A 22,290-nucleotide genomic window follows, 5' to 3' on the forward strand; every position below is an offset into this window, starting at 1 on the left:
TAACGCAATCGGCTCAGGCAGGTACAGCCCCTGCGGGAAGCATGGCTGGGTATGTGTTGATGTTTTTTGAGCAGGATGGAGAATGGGTTGGGCAATACCTCCTGACATCCTGGGTACAAATACAATCTCCACGACTCATCGCTCGCTATCTGTCTCAAACCTCAGACATCAATAATTAGTCAAATCATCACCACCAGGTATGCAAGTTTATAATGGATGTAGAATTTAAATGCGTATTTTGTGGATTAACACAATAAGGGACTTTGAATTTACCATAACTTTAAGTGTACGGCTATACTAATAACCATTATTTATAATCTGACAGTTTGTAAGTGTTGGTGATATTGGATAAAGATTGCACAATACCATATGACGAGGATCATGTAAAGTACAACCTAAAGAACCTTTTGTGACCAACATGGTGGGATCGTTGCAGGAAGGATTATAATACGTTCCGACATTTTTAAGCACCAATGAATGACTCTAATCCACTGTCTCTCTTTTACAGGTTGTTCAGGTCTAGAAGCAACAATGAGCCCAAAGCATGTCATCTTCAAGAAAATATCCAAGGACAAGTCGGTAGGTTACAATTTATAAAAATTAATCTATTTAAGTATACATGTGGAAAAAAGAACATTTAAACATGACTTGAAATATTACATTTAGAATCAATAAAAGGAAAGATTGTGCAAGTTATATGTCTTTTGGTTGTGTTTTTGAATCAGGTGGGTGTGTACATGGGGAAGAGAGACTTTGTTGACCATGTTAATTTTGTGGATCCAGCAGGTAAGTGAAAATCACAAATTTGTCATGGAATAAAAACAACTCACACTTTTTTTAATTTGTAATTATTCTTTGTTTATTCTTCTGTTTTGATCGGATTTTCACCTTTATCAACAGATGGTGTCCTTCTTATCGACCCTGAACAGCTGAAGGGGAAGAAAGGTGAATGGTTCATTCAGAATTACAAAGTGGAGACATTGAATCACAAATACAGGCCTGAGGTTAACAGTATTTGCTCAATGGCCCTACAAGTTTGAATAAATCAGTAAATATGAGGAACACAATCAGTAAAATAGGCCTGATAGTAAAATTGAGGAAAAGATGTATCAGTATACAGTGTATCAGGTGTAGCCTGTGTTTTATTATTTTATTCAAAAACTGCATATAAAACGAAAAGACAACGGTTAATGATGTATAGCCTAGTAAGAATGAAGAGGGATAGACGTTAATTTTCCGAAGCTGGACATCACTTTTGGAAGCTGATGGACATGAGATCTCACTTTTTGATTCTGTCGCCCCCAAGCGTACGTCACCTTATCCTGCACCTTTCGATATGGACGCGACGATATGGACGTGTTGGGCATCTCGTTTAGGCGAGAAATTTACCTGTCGACCAGACAGATCTACCCACCACTGCAGGACAAAGACCAGGGCATCCTCACCAAAGTGCAGGACAAACTACTGCGCAAGCTGGGCGACAATGCCTACCCGTTTTTCTTTGAAGTAACCTATGTTTAGACTCATACTGACTCTTTGAATTAAATCAAAAATCAATTTGTCAATCTGGAATGAGTGCTGCATTTGAACATTAATGTTGTTTTTTAGTTCCCGGATAACTTGCCTTGCTCAGTAGGACTGCAGCCAGCTCTGAAAGACGTTGGAAAGGTGGATGAATTATATATTATCAAATCAGTCTACTGAGTTTTGCTGAACATAGATGTGACAAAGATGACTTTAGTCAGACTTAGAACTAATAATACACAGTGATATATCTAGGTATAGCGTTCCATCCCCGTCTTTCTCAATTTCTTACTGATAAATGTATAGCCTACATCAGCGCACTTTGAGCAAATGTGTTCGTAACTTTACAAAACAGTTTTGTATTATTCCTGATATTTTACTTGACAGTTGAATACATCATTCCTGGTTTTATACATCAGTTTAGAAAAGAGTCTAGAAATGTCATTTTAATAGGCGATCTTGTCCTACATTTGCTACATAAGGCCTACTTTTATGCTGGTTAAAATATGCCTACTTTTAACTTTACGTTCAAATTTAGTAAACCTTTCTGATCTTATATGAAGGCCATTGAAAGATACTATTTTAATATTTAAAAACGATCTCAACCTTTCCTCGCAACGTAAACTCTAGTTTATTGGTGATTTAACTGTAACATAATTTACCTTGTATGTATGGGAGCCCTAAGTAATGTCTCGTCTGCATGTTGTTTACAGCATTGTGCTGTTGAGTTTGAGGTGAAAGCCTTCTGTGCTGAGAGCCAGGATGCCAAAGTTCGCAAACGGTGAGTCCTCTGTTTATCTTATGCTGTAGACAGGTGAAAATACAGTGGAATGAACAGCATTCACAAGCTTTTTCAGACTTGATTAATTACTGTATCATCACACTGGGTCATAACTTAAGTGAAAACTGTTGGCACATTCATCCAATAACACACATCCTTTTATTTCGTCTATCAGGAGCACAGTACGTTTGATGATCCGAAAGGTCCAGTATGCTCCAGAGAATCCAGGACCAGCACCTCGTGTGGAGACCAACCGAGACTTTCTGATGTCTGACAAACCCCTGCATATGGAGGCAAGCTTAGAGAAGCAGGTGGGTTGTTTTTATATAACAAAACTAGATCAGTTGAGCATGTATCTGTCATAATTTATCTCTTTCTTTAGGGTTCTTAGCTATGTTTTGTATTTCATTTTTTTTAATCGCAGAATTAGGTTTTTGGAAACAATGCATGTAAATAATATTGTAAAAGATGGTTTCAATGTTTATTAATAAAGCTGATATTTTTGTAGACTTACTATCATGGGGAACCTATCAATGTGCGGGTGAAAATCAACAATGACTCCAACAAAAATGTGAGAAACATCATTATTTCAGGTGAGAGGGGATATTCATCAGCTAAGCCAAACCTAACCCAACCCCTATTTACAGTACTGTCATACCTTCCTCAAACATAAAATAAATGCACTGATTTGTTTTATTTTTAGCGGAGCAAATTGCAAATGTGGTTCTGTACTCCAATGACAGTTACACGAAAGCAGTGGCCATTGAGGATTCTGGGTAAAAGTTTTATTACGATAATTAGATTGAATCCAATGATCAAGTCTTAGTCTAATCTAATTAAATGTTGCCTTTTGGTTTAGGGACTCAGTTGAATCTGGTGCCAAACTGGACAAAGTCTATCCTTTGCTCCCCCTATTGGCCAACAACAGAGAAAGATTAGGAATTGTGCTTGATGGAAAACTGAAGCATGAGGACACCAATCTAGCCTCATCAAGCATGTGAGTCAACATGCATAACATTGGCCTGAAAAATAGGAGAGCTTTTTTGAGGTTTGCTTCTTTTTAGTTATTTTGTATTTCAAAATTCAGATATAGAATCATTGTTCTGTAAAATATACCAAATACTGTACTTATGCCAGCACAGACGTTTAAAATGTATTAATGCTCTGTTGCAGAGTTAAAGAGGGTGTGCTCAAGGAAGTTCTGGGCATCCTGGTGTCTTACAGAATTGTTGTTAAGCTTATTGTTGGCGGGTGGGTATCATGCTGCTGTGCTTCAGACCATGTGTGTTTTGTATTGAGTCTGTGCTGTGTCCAGACCATCCTAACATTTTCTGTTCTTCTTCATAGGATCATAGGATCCAGGTAAACATTATAATTTCATTACATTTCGGATGTATATTAGTCTCATTATAAGTATTCACATGAATATAAGTTAAGCAAGAATGTTATTACATAAACAGTGGGGTCCAATAGTCCAAATCTGGATTTAAAAAAGAAAACCGCATTACTTTAAAAACAATTTATATGGGACGCTAATAAAATAAGCAATTTATTGACATGTTGACTATGCTAATGTTTTATTTTCAGTGCAACTTCACTCCTTCAATGCAAAAGGAAGGCGCACCAAAAACCAGAAATCCTAAAATTCTTTATTTTATTATTCCTTTAACGTGTTGGTTTACTGATATTGTCATTTTTTTCGTGACTTTATGTTTATTAAAAAGGATTTGGTAGTGCAAATTGGTAGTGGTCTCAGACTTTTGGACCCCACTATACATTTAGTTCAAATTGTAAACTGCATTGTGTATCTATATCAGTGAGGTAGGAGTGGAGCTTCCTTTCCAACTTATGCACCCGAAGCCTGATACAGGTATAATATACGAGCTTGCGTAAGTGTCCTTACGTATGTTCTTACATTTCTCATTAATATCTTCTAATACATGTATATACATATGTCTGGATGTGGGTGTTTTAAAAATTGTCTTTTCTTCATTGCCTCTTGGAGTCAAAGAAAGGTCAGTAATGGTTTTAAAATTGAATGATGAATGTATAGGTAAAATAGTCTGGATTTTGGATACATTTTATAAGAAATGTTAGAGGTCATATTTGAAATATTGAATAATATTGAAACTTTTATTTCTTATGGGTGTCTGCATGGTATGTGCATTTTTTTGTCTATATTTAGTGAACTGGAGGAAGAAATGGTGTTCGAAGAGTTTAAACGTGCCTACTTGAAGGGCATGATTGAGGATGACGATGAAGGGAATGTGTCAACTGGCGAGCATTGAGGAACGCCTGTAGTGTAATTCTGGATGCATCTTCCTGCACAGTTAGAGAACACATCTTTAAAGGGATAGTTCATCCAAAAATTTAAATTCTGTTATCATTTACTCACGCTCATTTTATTTCATACCTGTATAAATTACTTTGTTCCAATGAACACAAAGAAAGATATTTGGAAGAGTGTTAGTAATTTTCAGTTCTTACACATCATTGACTACCATAGTGGGAAGAATTCAAAGGTAGTCAAGGGTGCCCGAGAACTCTTTGTTTTCCTCAATTCTTCAAAATATCTCATTATGTGTTAAACAGAATATAAAATACAATATCTTTTACTATGGTAGTGGATGATGTCCCAGAACTGAAAATTGCTAACATTCTTCCAAATATCTTTCTCTGTGTTCATTGGAACAAAGATATGTATACAGGTTTGAAACAACCCTTTAAGGCTGTTAAGTAGAAAAGCGTTCTACATGAGGCTGATTTAAAGAAGATCACAGAATTACGAATTAGTTTACTGCTGCTGCTTCACATTGTATAGCAGTGAAAGCAATCTATAGATGTATTATTTTGGGTCAACGTCTATGTATATGAAGAAACTCTTATGCTTGTGGCTATGTAGAAAGTCTTTAAAAATTGAATATTCGATTCCTAGCTGTCTTTATTGCAGTGATAGTCTTGTTGTAATTTTTAGAAAAAATATTTACTGTTAACGTATACTAAAGACAATGTATTATTATAAAGGATTGTATTGTATAAAATCCCCTGGACGTTCAATGTATTAAAAGCATGGTTGCTTTAGTGTAAAATATATATTACAAAGACAGATTTGGAATTTGTTTTATTATTTTAATCATTATTTTCATTCAAATAATAATACAATAACAATGCACTGAAATTAGTTCAGTTTTCCAAGTGTATTTGAATGAATTCGCGCAATCCAATACAGCAAGGTATAAACATGTGTATAGTTTCATTGAATTTTCAAAAGAAATAAAAGTAATATATTTTCATACAGATTAAAATTACTAGATACTTTTGATAGTAATCTAAAAAGATATGTAATATCATCATTTTCCAGATGAAGTTGTGTAAATATATTACATTTCAACAAACAAAATAAGTCTTTAGCTGACTACAGTTATGTTTTGTACACAATATTATTAATTTAGGAGTAATATGTTTTATGTCTCTAGTTAGCATAATATGGTCTGTTAACTGTTTGAGAGCTTAAATGATAATGAACGCTACTGACAACATTAGTTTTAATCAACTGAAAACTTTTTAGCACATATTTTCTAATTTGGGCAGATAGTTCAATGTGCACAGATATTGCACAAATACACCTGTTATCCACCTATCGTATGTAAATTCAATTAAAAGCTTTACTATTAGACCTAATTTAGGACTACCATCTGAGGCAGGAGTCGTGGGTTTTTAAAGCTCACCCCAGCTATAAGTTCCATTAATCAGCTCTGGTAACTCACGTGACATTGGTATATCACAGCTGTCTGGATAGAGCAGGAAGCCAGAGAAACTACTGCTGTACTCACTGCTAACATACATACCATTTGAGTTGGCATCCCTCACCTGAATCCACACTTCATCACCCCTGGTAAGGTGCAGTATCACTTGCTGAGAAAGTGTACCTAAACCGGTTGACCCTGTACTTTTTACTAAAGGACTGAAGTTGTGGAAGAGGCCTACTTTAAGCGTTCTGTTATAGACAGCCAAGTCGTACCTCATGACATAAGTGCCATTGGCAGGAGCCTTGTAGACACCCGTCAATGCATCAAAGTTAAACCATTTGTTGTAAATAACATCTGTAAAAGGAACTGGTTTATTTGGCACTGGGTAACTGCTGTCTAGCGCAGCAAAAAATGCAGACTGTATTGCTGGAGAGCAAGGACCAGGAACACCTGTTTCACCTGGATCCCCTTTTTGCCCATTAGCTCCATTTACCCCTGCCCCACCTTGACGGCCATCGTCCCCTTTACTGCCATTTTTTCCACGAATTCCAGTTGTCCCATTCACACCATCTACTCCATCCCTGCAGTGACACAGCCCCTGTTCTCCCTCATCTCCTTTCTGGCCATTTAAACCTCAAGCTCCAGGTGGGCCGCTGTTTCCTAACTCCCCTTTCGGACCATTCAGCCCTGAACTTCCTCCAACCCCTGGGAGGCCTTTTTCTCCTACTATCCCAGGTGGGCCAGTTTCTCCTAGAGGTCCCTCCATCGAGTAGCAAATTGCGGGGCAGTCTCCTCGCTCGCCAGTTAATCCCTGGGGGCCTGGATCCCCATCCACACCCATGTCTCCTTTATCCCCTGTGCCAAAGTAGGACACTTGAGGATCTTGTTCGTTAGCAGTTTGTTGCTAGAATTTGCAGAAGATGTAAACTCACCTTTGAAACCCCTTAATCCTGTTTGTCCCGCAAAACCTGATCGACCGAAATATCCTTTTTCACCAATATCAGCTTTCAGACCTTTTCAAATGGAAAAGAGAATCCTAAATGGAATGCTTTCTTTGAGAACATTGCAATAGATCAGAGACAGATAAATAACCCACAATGGTATCAAGGAAGCCGTATCAGAAATGTTAGTTTCAGGGGTCTTGAATCACTGGAGCCTACCTTTCGGCCCCCGCAAACCTATAAACCCAGAGGGGCCTTGAAATCCTTTAATGCCTCTTATTCCTGGACTACCGCTGGGACCTAAATAAAAAAAGACACAGTGCAATTACTGCTGCAGTACATTTAGGCGAACAATGCAGGTTTCATATGCATGTTTTTTGAAAGTCAAGAAAAATTGCTTACCTGGTTGGCCTTTATCTCCTTTGTCACCTTTTGGAGCTACGGGTCTACCTTTACATTGTTGACAAATGCAGAACCATGGCATTTGATTCCCCGGTGGAGGTTCAGGTGCTTCAAGAAGCACATCACAGTATGAAAAGTCTGGTTGTTGTCTAGTAAACATAGTGCGGAATCCTTGAGTCACGTTTCCAGTTGGAGGTTTTGGTTGCATGACGGGGTATCTGTCAGGTGGGACTGGTAAAATGGGCATGGGGTATCCTGACATCATTGGCGCTTCTCTGGCCATGGCATTGTCTCCTTTTGGCATAAAGTAATTATCGTAAGAATACATAGGCATGTTGTCACTGTGCGCAGCAGAGCCCTCAAAATAGTCATCAGGAGGAATGGGTTTGTCAGGAGAGCCTGGAGGTGGATGTATGAGATTCCCCGTAAAATCAATAATCATCCCAAACGAAGGGACTGAAGAAACCAACAGTCCCACAATTATCATTATCATCTAAGGAAAATACAGAGAAATTAATTTTTAAAAGAGTTAGATAAACACTGGAAGCATTGCATTTGAGCAGATGTACTTACTTTTGAAGAACATAAAAATCAATATGGAAAATAGAGTATATTTCTGTTAATGTCAGGGGCTTAATTTCCACTGCGGACAAGGGGGACATGTTCTCTCCATTTTTCAATATCCTTTTCATGTCCCCTCCACTATCAAATTAGTTTGTTATGATTTTTAACCACACGCAGTCATTGCCACGGAGAAGTAGGACCGAACAGTATGCCTGCGTCGATGCTGGCGTCACGTGCACAGCTTACTGAAAGGTTGTTTTCAATCACGTGCACGGCAGCAAGTGATTTTCTCCATTGGAAATTTACTATGACAAATTCAAAGACAAGAGCTGTTTTCTTATAGTTTATGTTAAGGTACGTTAAACCTAGTTAAGTGTTTTAGAAAGTAATCTGGCTCGTGACAAGACATTTCTTTCGGTTCTCTGTCAATACTCGCACTTTCCCCCTTCATATACATCAACTTTTGCAAAACAATAAAAACACTGTGTGGTTTCATGGTTAAATCAATCTAAACAATCAAAAATGATGCAAAACATAGGTATTTTGAGTTTGTGATAGTGAATTCCCTGTGGAGAAAATCACTTGCAGCCCTCCATCCGCACATCGCTCACTTCAAGCAGAAAATCCATTGTTTTTGGATAGAAATGGGATTCAAATCAAAAACATTTTCCCCCATTTTGTGTCCCCCCTAACTTCTCAAACCAAAGTCACACCCTTGCTACATGATATCTCTCTAACAACTCTTAAAAAGTACAACACACAACATTTTTGTCAAATAATTTTGAATGTTCTATTTAAACTACTGTTTGTAAACTATTACTAATAAACTAATTGAATTACATCTTTTGTTATTCACACCCTCACTTAAAAAACTATCTAGTTGTATATAGTTAAACTATCTACTTTGTCCGATGCAGAGAACGCACATTCTATATTAGTAAAAAACAGTTATAAGAATATACAGAATTCAAAATTATTTGAGTGAATATTAAATATACTTACAATTTGGAAGGAATCTTGAGCCATCTGGGTAAAACAAGCTAAGCAGTGTTACCAAGGGAATGGCCAATTTATAAGTGGTGATTAAACAAACAGAGAACCTAAACCTCTCCCCACAGGCCCCCAGACAAAGCAGAGAGGCTGAATATAATATCACATTATTCCTGAGGCTCCTGCATTCAAAATGACCTCCTTAGTGATAAACATCATGGTCTGTAAGTGCTAATCACAATAGTAACCAACAAAAGATCTCTTTTTTTTCAAATTTTCATCCCCCAGTTGGTCCTAAGGAGCTAGCTGATATTAAGATAAGATACTCCAGAATGAAAGTGAACCCTTTGAGAAGGCTGTTGTGTTGCAAAACTACATTTTCTTTCATCCCAACTCAGACAGGCTTTAGTGTTTCTTGTGAAAATAATATACCAGGCTGGCCTGATGGTCATTTACTGTTAGCGTCAGTCATAAGCCACATACTGTAATCTCAACAAGTTTAAATCTGGAATTTCTATAACATTTTAATTTTATTTATTTATTTGTTGTTAAAGATTTTAGACTAATTACTTTTTACAGCTCATATCAATTTTTGTTGTTTATGCTGGTATTGATGATGGTGGTTTAGAACAAGAACAACATTTCAGCTTATTGTAGTGACACTGTTGGACTTCAACTCCACACAAAGTTATTCTTACCTGGTTTAGAAATTAGGCAGCCCTGCTTTATTTTTTTAGTACCAACAAGATACTTAGAATGTCCTGGGGCCACACCTTACTCCTCCACTTAGCCATGCAACCTGAGTAAGCTTTATTCAAGAAGCCTTATTATGAATCAAACAGTACATTGGAAACTGTAGCCATTGGAACAAGGTTTTTACACAAAGAAGTATAATACAAGACATTATGTGCCCTCATTTTCACACATACATAAACACAAATGCGCTCTCAAATCGAGCTAGTCTGGTCATAATTCTCAACCAACAAGATGTTAATATTGACCATTTTAACCAGCAAGAACCTTCTGATTCACTAGGAAAACTAATCGTCAAGATATTAACTGTACAACTGGTGATTATGACACTAATGTATACATTTCTGTGCTCATTTCTGGACCCATTGTAATCAATTGTTGTTAAGAATTGTTTATGTTTTTCAGTGAGAGGTGTTTGCTGACAGCTTTTATTTCAGGATCAGTATCAAATAGCTATTATAAGCTGATTGTATACAGCATTCCAATATTACGAAGAAAGCAAGAATGTGACCCATTATTTAACTGAAACATGATCAGATGTAAACGTTTGTGCTGATCAAAATTTGTAAAGATGCAAACATGCATGTATTGATGCGAAGCCGCTGTAAAGGGTAAAAGATTAATGTGCCACAATCAATACAAACTGATAAAGTTCTATTGTCATGAACTGCTCTGAGGCTTGACAGGTGTTGATCTAAATGCAGCTTTATTGCATATACAAAACAGGCAATGGTCAGGGCAGGCAGAAAACAGGCATAAACTTGGTCATAACGATGATCAAAAAACAATAATCCAATAGTAGAATGCTCAGAAATGCAGGGTAACACAAAAAAAGACTTTGCAATGACAGCATGATTGAACCAGGCTTATATTGACATGGGTTATTACAAACAGATGAGGATGATCAGTGTTCAATGAGTCTGGGCAATGGGTTATGGGAAATGTACTAGTGTGCAGTGAGAGTCCGGGTGATGAGGGGAGTGCCTTCTAGTGGATTTTGAGATGGCACTCCAGCTGGTGACTGTGACGCCTATCAATTACATAAAAAGATGCAGGACAATTGTAATACTATAGGAATGTTTTGCTGGGTCACACTTAAGTAAAGGGTGCAATTCTTGCTATGAACAAATCTTTTTCCCTAATAAACTCTTAATTTGTTGCTTATCAATAGTTAGTAAGGTAGTTGTTAGGTTAAGGTATTGGGTAGAATTAGGGATGTAGAGTATGGTCATGCAGATAATGTGCTTTATAAGTGTTAATAATCAGCCAATATGCCAATAAAAAGCATGCTAATAACAACTAGTTAAAGGCGGGGTAACTGATTTCCGAATTACGTTTTAGACAACTGAGTTGGGCTGAGTACCAAAACAACCTTGTAGCCAATCAGCAGTAAGGTGCACAGTGCACAGGACGGACATTAGCCGAGCGCTGACGAAAGCGAGAGATGGGGTGTGTTTGTTTTAGTGATTTCAACATCAACAACGGCTATGAGAAATTGGACACACTGCCTTTAATAGTGAACATTGCCCCCTATACCGAAGTGTTACCAACTAATCAAGTGCCCTTAATCTTCCTAAAACTAACAAAACATAACAGATTTTAAGCTTGGCTATAGCCTGTGAGACCAGCAAACCCGCAAGAGGAAAACACCAGGGCTGCGTTCAGGCCCGACAAAGCGGTGCAAAACGTTTTTTAAATGGAAACGGTGGTGCGGATCAACACCCTGTTGTGATGATGCAAGTGTTGAACTATGGCAGCTGTGGAGGCCATTCTTTGTGTTCTTTTTGAAGAATTTTCGGAGCCTGGTGAAATTGGTATAAATACGTGTTGAATACTGCAAAATAAATCTCTTCTAGTATCTACAATAGTTGCATATACCGAGATGCAGCAGACACATTTAAACGACTTTACTTGGACCCATTGTGCGAGCTGTCTCTTTAATACTGCGTGGGTTATATACATGTTGCTGCTGATTGGGCTGACATTCTTGACACACCCACCAAACAAGAGAAAACGTATCTCAAACCCCGTTGCAAACCGTTTCCAGGAAACATGTCATCCAACCCGGAAACGTTAGGAAAACGTTGCACACCGGTTTGAGGCTGAACATGCCCAAGGTGAAATTGAGAAGTTAAGTTATTGACAGTTATAGTGATTGACATGAGTACACTGATTAAGTTGGACGGCTGCCTTGAAATTTTGCACTTATTCAACATAAAAATATGAGTTATTATATGACTTTGATTCAAAATTGATATGTTAACGAATTTGTTTAAATTAAATTACCAAAAATTTGTTTAAGGCAGCTGGGTAACTTAATCAGTGTCCTCATGTACAAATAATTTTGACAGTGTAGGTGTATGTTTGCGGACAGAGAATGAGAGTGCTCGGGCATTCAGATTGTGGACTCTTAGTAAACAGATATAGTTAGTCATTAACACATTTTAAACATAACATCCTCCATTTCTGTCTCTTTCCTGTTTTTCAAAATGTAAGTTATTACTTTTATTAACATGTGAGGGTTAGTCACATCATGCATTTATGAAGCATAGACTAAATGGCTCTGTTTAACAACTGGATGATATTTATGTTCTTCCAAATTCCAAATGCGATTGATCTTAGCTGGTATTTGTGTAGTGCAATGTTTGTTGGAGTTCAGTTACCTTGCTAAAGATTGTTCATGCTGTGCTGGTCTGTTGGGTTATTGACAAAGCAGAGACAAATCATTTAAATGTTTTTATTTCATGTGTCTTCCATTAAAGTTCTCATCTGAGGACTAATTTCTAGCTGTCCCTGTTGATCAGTTTGGAATTCGGTAAGAATATGTTTTTTTTTCGCTTGCGTTCTGCCACTGTTGTGCCACTGTGAATGTGAGCAAACAACTGTTTGTGTAAGCAAAACTTAACTTTCCCTGTATGTGTTATTGTGTGTTGTTTCATTTGTTTTATTGTAAGTTCCACAATGTCTTTTTAAAATGTATTTTTGCTCATGTCGAATCAGCAACAAACTATAACAATCTTTCCACAATGGATACCAGACACATTTCTAAAGATGTTCATTTCATTCAAGGACTTATAGCTTCAACAAAATGTTCCTGTTGTGTTTTTCTAAATTAACATATTTAAGTAATTTAAATCAACAATTAAACACCATCAAATACATTATCATTTTTAAATTATAATGGGGATTTCAGTTCTGCTGTATTTCCAGGGTCTGCTGTCAAGATGAAGAGACTCTTCCTCTGTCTCTCAGTGTTGGTTATGTTTTGGTCTGACAGGGCACTCTCCAAATCAGGTGAGATTATATCTCTTTTATAAAAAAAAATATGAAATTGTACGATAATTCAATAATTGCTTGACTATTTAAGTTTGATTCAGTACTAAAGCAATTTGTTGTAGCCTGTAATCTCTGATACTGACTGTGATATTGCACTCTCATCCCTGTATGTATTTTTGGTCAGTATTTTCTAACAGCCCTAAAGCACACATGCTCCTCCGTTCAAGAAGAGCTAACACTTTCATGGAGGAACTAAAGCCTGCATCATTGGAGCGCGAGTGTAAGGAGGAAGTCTGTGATTTCGAAGAGGCGAGAGAAATCTTTCAAACAAGGGAGGCGACGGTCAGTCATGCCACGTTTTAAATCGTACAGATTTTTTTCTAAATTATGATCCACTAATGATCTTTTCCTCTCTTAGCTGGAATTCTGGACTGTGTATAAAGGTTAGTCTGATTAGGCTTGTAAAATATCTCGGTAAGACATTATAACCAATACTCATTGCATGTGCTGTGTGCTTTTAGATGGAAACCAGTGCATCTCAAACCCCTGTGTTTATGGAAAGTGTGTGGACTTGTTTCAGGATTACTCCTGCAACTGCAATCCTGGGTTTGAAGGGAGACACTGTGACCTACGTGAGCCTCTTGCTCTCTTTTTCCATTTGATCTTCCTCTTTTGAGTGCTTTAACTGTGGTTTTTGACATGCCGCGACGCCCTTAGGCTGAAAAGCAATGGTGTGGGTGTATAAATATCTTGTGATTTTTGTCTTCAGCTAGCACAGCCACTAACTGCTCTGTGAACAACGGGGACTGTGATCATGATTGCCATATGAAAGAGGATGGCCTCGGTCGCGCATGCAGTTGTATTGAAGGATACAAACTCCAAGACAACGCTAGAAATTGTGCTCCCAAAAGTAAGTAGCATTTTAAGGTCTGAACGTAAACCTTTTGATTGGCTCAACTTTATGGCACTAGGAGGCCACACATGGCACTAGCAGGCCACACATATAATGATATCTGTGTATATTGAATCCACTGTAAGCATCTGCTAAACACGGGGTTCTCAAACTTTTTGAATCCAAGGCTCCCCACTGTACTCAATAATATTCAAAGGCCCCCCTCCCACTTACAAAGATTCAATATTTTTACCAAATAAATTATTTACGACCTTGACATTAACTGAAAAACAAACATTTATTCATAATTAAAATGGCCAAATAAGACATATCTTGGTCAGGACCAAGGATTGAGGCCCCCTTGAAGGTCAGCTGGGACCCCCTTGTGGGCTATACTTGATTGATATAAAATTACTTTAATTCAGCACAAATAAAATATGTAAAATATACAAAAATCCAGTCTGAGCTAGAGTCAAAAGTACTTCTTGAGTGGCAACTATTACATCCACCAATAAACCAAGTGGGACATGAACGAGAAACTGAGTTGGGTGGAAAAAAAGGCGGTCTCCAGTACACATTACACAAACATAATTTCAGAAAATATATGCAAATAAAAAATTACATTTATGTTTGCAGTTTGGGAGAAATAGATCACAGAATGAAACAACAATTATAATTCTACTTAAATACATACCTATAAATAATAGGTTCAGTAAAACACACAAATAAACACTTCTGAGCCCCTTATATTTTTCATGGTCTATGTGTTTCTTTTTCATTTACAGATGAGGCATCATGCGGCCAGATTCAGATTGTAAGATCATCCTTTTCTAGTAAGCCTCTTAAGGGGTTACAGCCATGGGTTATGGGTGGTACTGTTGGTAAAAAGGGAGAGAGTCCCTGGCAGGTATTATCGTATTTAATATAAATGATCACCGCTTTACCAAATATTTGAAACACCTATTTTGGCATCAATGGTTTTATACAGCTTATTTCAATATGTGTGTATTTTGCAGGCTCTTATACTAAATCATTTGGGCAGGTTTCATTGTGGTGGAGTTCTGATTGATGAAAACTGGGTTCTCACTGCTGCTCACTGCCTAGAGACAAGCACACGTTTCTCTGTCAGACTGGGTACAGAACTCACTTTTGACAGCCCATTTGACAGCATTATCCTTTTTATCCTCACATTTAGCCGATGATACTTTCGATATCAAACAGCTGAACATGGCATTGCAAATAAGTTTATTTAAAACGTTTAAAACTAACTTATTTTATATTTATTTTATTAATTACGTATATATATTTGTTTGTTTATAGTTTCTTATTTATTTGATTAAGGGTTTCACACAAATATTTTTTTTTACATTTTATTGCTGCTTAATTTATCTATTTTCAATTATTTATATTTATGGAAGTGGGGGGGATACTCAAATAAAGGGCTACTTTCGCATCAGTATGAATTTCACTTTTTCAATTTGTTATTTTTCCTCAGGTGACTATGACCGGTACAAGCATGAACAAACAGAACAAACTCTTTTGGTCAAACAACACATCATGCACCCCCAATACAACCCGGTCACAGTGGACAATGACATAGCTCTGTTGCAGTTGTCTGGACCAGCAAAACTTTCCCAATACATACTTCCAGCATGCCTTCCTAGCCGCAACCTTGCAGAACGGATGCTGCATCGCAATGGCACATTGACAATAGTCACTGGCTGGGGAAAGGATAATGAGACAGCACAACGTTTCAGCTCAACTCTCAACTTCATGGAAATTCCACTTGTAGACCATAAAGAGTGTTCCAAATATATGATGAACAATCTGACACAGAACATGTTATGTGCTGGTGTGCTGGGGCAGATCAAAGATGCTTGTGAGGGGGACAGTGGGGGTCCAATGATGACGCTGTTTCATGATACGTGGTTTCTCATTGGTCTGGTGTCCTGGGGAGAAGGCTGTGGGCACAGAAACAAACTTGGCATCTACACTAAAGTATCCAGCTATTTGGATTGGATAGATAGTGTTCGTCAAGGGCAGGGTCAAGCTTAGGTCCCCAACATGTCTTCAGATCATCATAAAAATGTGCTTAAATTGTTCCTATTACTTTCAGTAAATAATTTACATGGAATGCACATTGTTGCAGTTATTTCACTGTCTGCAAGTGAAAAGAAACTAGACTGTCAGTAATGTAGTAAATATTATACATTCCTTGTTTTATTGGATTAGAATTTATACAGAATATTTGCATATTGTTATTTTCAAGTATTATGCAATAATGTGATTATGTTAGTGGTAAGCAGAGAAATGAAAAAATAAATACAGTACAACACGACTCAACAAATGCTGTGCTAAATACAGTGTTTACTCTTTAGTGTTTAACCTGATTTGGTACAGAAAAACTGTGAGCTGTGGGCAGTAAAACGAACTTGTCATCTATACCAAAGTATCCAACTATTTGGATTGGATAGATAGTATTCGTCAGGGGCAGGGTAAAGCTTAGGTCCCCAACATGTCTTCAGATCATCATAAAAATGTGCTTAAATTGTTCCTATATTTCTTTCAATAATATGATTTAAAGTTACATTAAATGTATGCATTCAGCAGACGCTTTTATCCAAAGCAACTTACATTATCCTATACATTTGTTTCCGAGTATGTGCAATCTCATGGGAACGTATCCAAGGCCTCGCGTCGTTAACACAATGCTCTTACCACTGAGCTACAGGAAAGCTACATGGAATGCACATTGTTGCGGTTAATTCACTGTCTGTATGTTAAAAGAAATTAGACTGCCAGTCAGTAATGAAGTAAATGTTACACATTCTTTATTTTATTGGGCTAGAATTTATACAGAATATTTGCATATTGTCATTTTCAGCATTTGCATCTTGCTAGAAGTATTAAGTCATTAAGTGATATATTAATAATCATTAAAAAAAAAAACAGTACAACAAGACTCAACAAATACTGTCCTAAATACAGTGTTTACTCCGTAGCGTTTAACCTGATTTTAACAAAATTCAGGAAAAGATGCTGCACACGGAACCAAGTGCATCTGTTACCATTCCTGAAGATGCACAATTATAGATAGTACAACATATTTTATATTCTAAACAAAATCCTAGATAGCAAAGGGTTATTGCATGAAAATGCTTGATGAAAATAAGGCAAACAAACAATCAATGGTCAATAATATACTCTTAGATTAACGCATTCATTTCTTCACAAATTGTCCTCAACATGTTCAGTATTGTTTCCATCGTTCCACCACTCTTACACTCAGCACTGGCTCCCCACGGTGTTCTGTGTTGAGCCCATTGCTGAACTCACTCTACACGCATGACTGTTTCCCAGCACATTACTCAAATTCAGAGAACATTTTAACATACTAGAGAGCATTTTAACATACTGCCTCACAGTGTGGTATACAGGCTGTTCAGCAGGAGACAAGAAACCACTAGAGAGGGTCATCATACAGAACAGAACATTATAGGCTGCCCTCTTTCTTCACTTCAGGAGATTGTGGACACTCGTTACCTTTCTAGAGTTAAACATATTGTAACAGACCGTAACCTTCCTGGCCACTCTGTATTTGACCTCGTGGCCTCAGGTACGATATAGGTCAATAAAAGCTTGTTCCTCTAGATTTATGAACAGTTTGTACCCAAAGACCATTCAACATATATAATGTTTCTGTACCTTCAATTGTTATAGCTTATTTTGTAGGACATCCACTCTATTTATGATGTACACCTGCATTCATTTATGTGCAATATACAGTGCAGTTTTACTGAAGTTCTGAATTGATTGTGAACATATGTATTTATGTCAAATATTGGTTGTGTGATGGGTATGTAGCTGTAAGGGCATACACAAAATTTCATTGTAATGCAATAACAATAAAGGCATTTATCTATCTATCTATCTATCTATCTATCTATCTATCTATCTATCTATCTATCTATCTATCTATCTATCTATCTATCTATCTATCTATCTATCTATCTATATCTGAAGAATGTCCTGTCTGTGGAAAGAGCCTCTGTTTTGGAGGAGTGGAAGAACTTTCGTTTTTTTTTACCTGTGTGGGTCTGAAAAGCACACAAAATTATAATAACTATTCAACTATTTCTCTTACTTAAAGCAACATTCCCCCGGGTCCTAGTGCACGTACGCATGCGCACTTTAAAAAAAACAGCGCTTGTTTTTTCATGACAAACTAAAAGATGTCAAAATAATTTATTATGTATTTCGAATGATGGAAATAGAATGCGCTTTATGTTTCTTGCTTAGTTTGCTCGAACCGCAACTGGGAGGGATTTAAACCGCAATTGTGCCATGCAAACCCCCAGAGGATTTTGATTGGTTCATTTAATGTCGCATGTTGTAGTTTTGGTTCAATGTCCATAGTTGTAGTATCTTGGGATACTAACAAAAAGATGACTCTTTTGAGGACCCATCACAGCTTCAGACATGCACACAATAGCATTCACTTGCGCAGAACACTGCTTCTTCACAGGATTTCACAATGCCCCATACACAATCCGTTACTGCCCCCTGCTGGACAAATCTTTTTGAGATTAAATATTTTGCGGAATATTTTGAGATTTTGTAAAAAAGAATAAAAGACTAACCCCCTCCCCCAACCTAAAACTTTCTCATGTGAAGGGGCAACACAATAGGATGGTAGCACAAAATGTCAGAACATCATTGATTGATTTTTTTAATAATTGGTAATAGAAACTGCAGTGCTCGCAGTGGTTAGAGAAATTGCGATTTCTGAAATTAAAATACAAGAATAGGCATAGTTACTATTTTTGTATCAATGTAAAGACATTTTTGTTACGGAGTCTTTATTGGTTGAAACTTGTATCATGCCATGGCCGTAACTTCACGTTGCATTGAACTTGCTTTGCTTATAAAAAATCTTTTTGTTTCGTTATATTGTATATTCAATTGATGCATTTTGAAAAATTGTAACAAAACTTTAAACTACGATGAAAATGTATTTTTTAATATTCTTTTCACTACTGTCTCTACCTCCTGCCATCCATAAAGGAGTAGTTCATTTTCAAAATAAATTTTCATGATAATCTACTCACCCCTATATCATCCAAGATTATTTAGATGAGTTTATGTATTTGTTTCTCTAGTCAAAAAGAAATTAAGGTTTTCTATGAAAACATTCCAGGACTTTTCTCCATATAGTGGACCTCAATGGACTCCAAATGGTTAAAGGTAAAAATTACAGCTTCAAAGGGCTATAAACGATACCAGACTATGAATAAGGGCCTTGTCTTGCGAAACGATCTGTCATTTTCAACAAAAAAAAAAATATATGCTTTATAATTATAAACACAAATGCTTGTCTTGCTCTGTTCTGCTATGCGCATTCATGACTTCACGTTATACGTAATCACGTTAAAAAAGGTCATGCTTGACGAAGGTGGAAGTACTGAGTCAGTGTTTACAAACCTGGAGGACCATTCAAAAGTTGTTGGATGTTCGATGACACATATTCAAATGTCTTTGTGTCCGTTTATTGTTCAAAATGGTAATTTCGTGTGCGTTTTGTGGGTGTTGTAATATTAAAAAAGCGTTATCTTTTCAACGTTATTACGTATAAGGGGAATTCATGAACACGCATCACAGAACAGACCCAGACAAGCATTTGTGTTTATAAAGCATATACATTTAAAAAAATAGTAAATGGGGTTGAGTAAATTATCATGAACATTTATTTTGAAAATGAACTACTCCTTTAATAAAATCCAGCCTATTTGTAACTCCTCCCACGATCACTACTCTGAGTAAACTGTGAAACGTTATGGATGAGCTGTGTTAACCTCCTTATATCCTTGTGAGCAGTCTTTATCGCATATGAAGTCCATACTTACATCTGTCAAGGTTGACAGAGTTTCAATGTTCAATGTATGACCTGAGTTCCATGGCTTTACAAACAGCTAACTTTTTACCAGTGATCCTTCCATCAAGAAAAATAATAAAATAAAACTGCCGGATAACAAAACCTGAGGATAATAATTTAAGGCACATATCCTAATTTAAAGGGACAAATAAGTTTAAACACGCTACACAATAAAGTGTCTGGGCCTTAGATATAGAAACCAATAAAAATAATTCTAAGAACAGGTACAAAGTAAATATTGGTGGCAAGTTAAAGAGTACATATTACGAGATCATGTAATGTTGCCATGTGTGAATGTAAGCAGTCTGCCAAGTTGTAAAGCCGAAGGAGAATGATTCACAAAGTAATTGGCTTGGAAAAAAAGGGAGTAAATTCTGAATAACGCAAACGAGTCGTGCCCTAGTCCGTTTCCTGAACCACTGCGGATTCACATCACTACATATAGTCTCCGCCTACGTTTTGCTAGGACTGCCCGCAAAAACTTCACTGTTCTCCCCCAAACACATTTGCGACAGACCAATCACAGCAGACTAGACCATCTGACCAATCAGATCAGAGTAGGCTGGCGGAAAGGATGGGATTAGACAGATGATTCGCCGAAACTAATCATTTGTCAGTCAAGAAGTTAGGTAAGAAAATGGCCTATTATGAAAAAATAATAGTGCAGGACCTTAAAAATCAAGGAATGTTTACTCTTTAAAGTGAAGAAGGATTGGATCGTCTCCTGGCTGACCTCTGGATCTTCAGCTCCTGTTCATATAGCTCCAACTGAGTCCAAAATCCTGGGTTAGGTTCCACCACTGGCCGGGCACTTTTCACGACCTGTTGGAACAAATGAGAATTAGAAACACCACAAAATGGCACAAGAACTTAGAAGGGATCTATAGTTTTTATCGATAAAATTGCACTTCATTGTAATATTATTTGGTAGTTCCTAAAAAAACAACCTTTATAGTTACACAAAGTAAAAGCAACATTAATTACGAAACAAGTTAGTTATGTTAGTTACAATTAAGGTTCATAAGCAGAGATATGATAAACTTGGATGAACGGAACAACTTAATTAGTTGTTTCCTGACCAAAATATTTAAAGTAAATAACCTTTTATACCTGAAAGGCATCCGTTAAAGTGAGTCCTTGGTGCTTCATTAAATAGGCTACACATACAGTAGCTGAGCGACTGCGTCCATTCTTGCAGTACACAATGGTGCGGCCACCCCTCTGAGCCTCGCTTGCTATGGCATCAGCACAGCGGTCAAAATATTTGGACAGGTCTTCATTAGGGTCATCATAGACGGGCACACGCAAAGTGCTGACCCGTGAAGAGGGAAAGGGCTGCTGTTTAGACACATTGATACAGAAAGTGATCGCCTCCGTCTGGATCAGTTCATCATTACAGGCTGACCGTGCATTACTGATCAATAGACAGTCAGTAACTGTGCACAATTGCAGCATCTTGAACAATATGTGAGCCTTTACGCTTGTTAATGTGTCTTGAATGTCTTGAGCATTACATTCGACGATCCACTAATAAAACACATAAGTGCTCCTATAATAGAGAAAGATGTATAGGTTAGATAGTAGTATACACTCCAAACTGTAAGTCTTATGCATGAGCTGGAAGAACTGATTGAAGATTTCCCTCTGGTCCTAATGCCCTCGTTTTGTGCCAGCATTAATTCTCACTTCATAAGGAACTGTTGATAAAATCAGAGAAAAGAGAACAATGTTTTGGTAAATATACCGAGGACAACCTCATTCAAAAATAACATAATTATAAATGAATCAATGAATACATTTAAACATCCAAAATAACTATTGTGTTGCCCTCTAGATCCTATCTACACATTAAAACCTCCCATATTTGGAAGAACTTTTTTTTAATAATTATCCAAATAAATAACCTCAACATTGAATAAGAAATCACTCTGACCTACAGTTTAATCTGGGGGTTGATCCTCGAAACAGATTTGACAGCGTCTCTTCTGTCTCCATCGCCTCCACTACAGTACTCGGAGGTCAAATAAACGTGAAGAGAACACATGCTGCAGCTGGCTGACCCCGCCCACATCTGTGAATCGTACTCTAATAAGCAGAGTCAGAGCCAATGGCAGTGTAGGACTGTAAATAGCTGTTACTTGAAACCTGAGGTTGCCATCCATCTGACACAATCTAAATTTTATGCCTGCTGATGTTTTTTTAGTTGAGTCTTCAAAGGACAGGACAGGAAAATGTACTGTTCGGGATATGGATGGGATATTGCTCGGAGGAAGATGTTCACAATCTGAGCATAGCGCCACTACATACAATCTACGCTCTTTATAAATAACATTAAGCATTAGGCAGTTTTTAGACACTAATAATCAATATTTCGCAGTAGTAATACTAGAAGCAAAAAAGAATACGCAATCTGAGCGTAACAAATATCCGTTATCCACACTCCCGCCGTTACGTATGGCGTCATAACGTCATTTCCGGTATTCAAA

At 37.2% G+C, this 22,290-nt stretch overlaps 3 protein-coding genes and 1 pseudogene across 4 annotated transcripts; 2 read left to right on the forward strand and 2 right to left on the reverse strand.

Moving 5' to 3' along the window:
• The first annotated feature begins 516 nt into the window (after positions 1 to 516).
• On the forward strand, positions 517 to 5,411 carry saga (S-antigen; retina and pineal gland (arrestin) a). Its single transcript, XM_056743196.1, has 15 exons — positions 517 to 579; positions 726 to 786; positions 901 to 945; positions 1,307 to 1,506; positions 1,609 to 1,668; positions 2,238 to 2,305; positions 2,481 to 2,616; positions 2,814 to 2,898; positions 3,009 to 3,081; positions 3,165 to 3,302; positions 3,479 to 3,556; positions 3,653 to 3,667; positions 4,123 to 4,175; positions 4,311 to 4,320; positions 4,491 to 5,411. Exons 1-15 carry the CDS (start codon positions 532 to 534, stop codon positions 4,591 to 4,593), a joined length of 1,173 nt encoding a protein of 390 aa, XP_056599174.1. The 5' UTR covers positions 517 to 531; the 3' UTR covers positions 4,594 to 5,411.
• A 611-nt stretch (positions 5,412 to 6,022) lies between these two features.
• LOC130417106 (collagen alpha-2(VIII) chain-like) lies at positions 6,023 to 7,839 on the reverse strand (annotated as a pseudogene).
• Positions 7,840 to 12,091: 4,252 nt separating this feature from the next.
• Positions 12,092 to 16,210, forward strand: proca (protein C (inactivator of coagulation factors Va and VIIIa), a). 2 transcript variants are annotated; one of them, XM_056744615.1, is made up of 10 exons: positions 12,092 to 12,195; positions 12,467 to 12,519; positions 12,915 to 12,998; positions 13,165 to 13,322; positions 13,399 to 13,423; positions 13,502 to 13,612; positions 13,750 to 13,890; positions 14,658 to 14,779; positions 14,889 to 15,006; positions 15,368 to 16,210. In XM_056744615.1, exons 3-10 carry the CDS (start codon positions 12,929 to 12,931, stop codon positions 15,925 to 15,927), a joined length of 1,305 nt encoding a protein of 434 aa, XP_056600593.1. In that variant the 5' UTR covers positions 12,092 to 12,195; positions 12,467 to 12,519; positions 12,915 to 12,928; the 3' UTR covers positions 15,928 to 16,210. The 2 variants fall into 2 exon arrangements, with proteins under 2 accessions (XP_056600593.1, XP_056600592.1); XM_056744614.1 differs by lacking the exon at positions 12,092 to 12,195 and having other exon boundaries at positions 12,229 to 12,519.
• Positions 16,211 to 16,346: 136 nt separating this feature from the next.
• dusp28 (dual specificity phosphatase 28) lies at positions 16,347 to 21,312 on the reverse strand. Its single transcript, XM_056744622.1, has 2 exons — positions 20,915 to 21,312; positions 16,347 to 20,626 (listed from the first exon to the last, which is right to left on the reverse strand). The coding sequence occupies exons 1-2, from the start codon at positions 21,257 to 21,259 to the stop codon at positions 20,501 to 20,503; spliced, it is 471 nt and encodes a 156-aa protein (XP_056600600.1). The 5' UTR covers positions 21,260 to 21,312; the 3' UTR covers positions 16,347 to 20,500.
• Positions 21,313 to 22,290: the final 978 nt, after the last annotated feature.

This window comes from Triplophysa dalaica, chromosome 3 (assembly GCF_015846415.1).
Source record: "Triplophysa dalaica isolate WHDGS20190420 chromosome 3, ASM1584641v1, whole genome shotgun sequence".
NCBI classification, from domain to species: domain Eukaryota; kingdom Metazoa; phylum Chordata; class Actinopteri; order Cypriniformes; family Nemacheilidae; genus Triplophysa; species Triplophysa dalaica.

Bases quoted from the DNA above. Each gene is read 5' to 3' on its own strand.
- saga (XM_056743196.1), top strand. From the start codon at position 532: ATGAGCCCAAAGCATGTCATCTTCAAGAAAATATCCAAGGACAAGTCG. The intron at 1,669-2,237 runs GTGGATGAATTA...TGTTGTTTACAG, and splicing joins CTCTGAAAGACGTTGGAAAG to CATTGTGCTGTTGAGTTTGA. The intron at 3,303-3,478 runs GTGAGTCAACAT...GCTCTGTTGCAG, and splicing joins AATCTAGCCTCATCAAGCAT to AGTTAAAGAGGGTGTGCTCA.
- proca (XM_056744615.1), top strand. From the start codon at position 12,929: ATGAAGAGACTCTTCCTCTGTCTCTCAGTGTTGGTTATGTTTTGGTCT. The intron at 14,780-14,888 runs GTATTATCGTAT...TGTATTTTGCAG, and splicing joins AGGGAGAGAGTCCCTGGCAG to GCTCTTATACTAAATCATTT. The intron at 15,007-15,367 runs GTACAGAACTCA...ATTTTTCCTCAG, and splicing joins ACGTTTCTCTGTCAGACTGG to GTGACTATGACCGGTACAAG.
- dusp28 (XM_056744622.1), bottom strand. From the start codon at position 21,259: ATGCTGCAATTGTGCACAGTTACTGACTGTCTATTGATCAGTAATGCA. The intron at 20,627-20,914 runs GTATAAAAGGTT...TTGTTCCAACAG, and splicing joins CTTTAACGGATGCCTTTCAG to GTCGTGAAAAGTGCCCGGCC.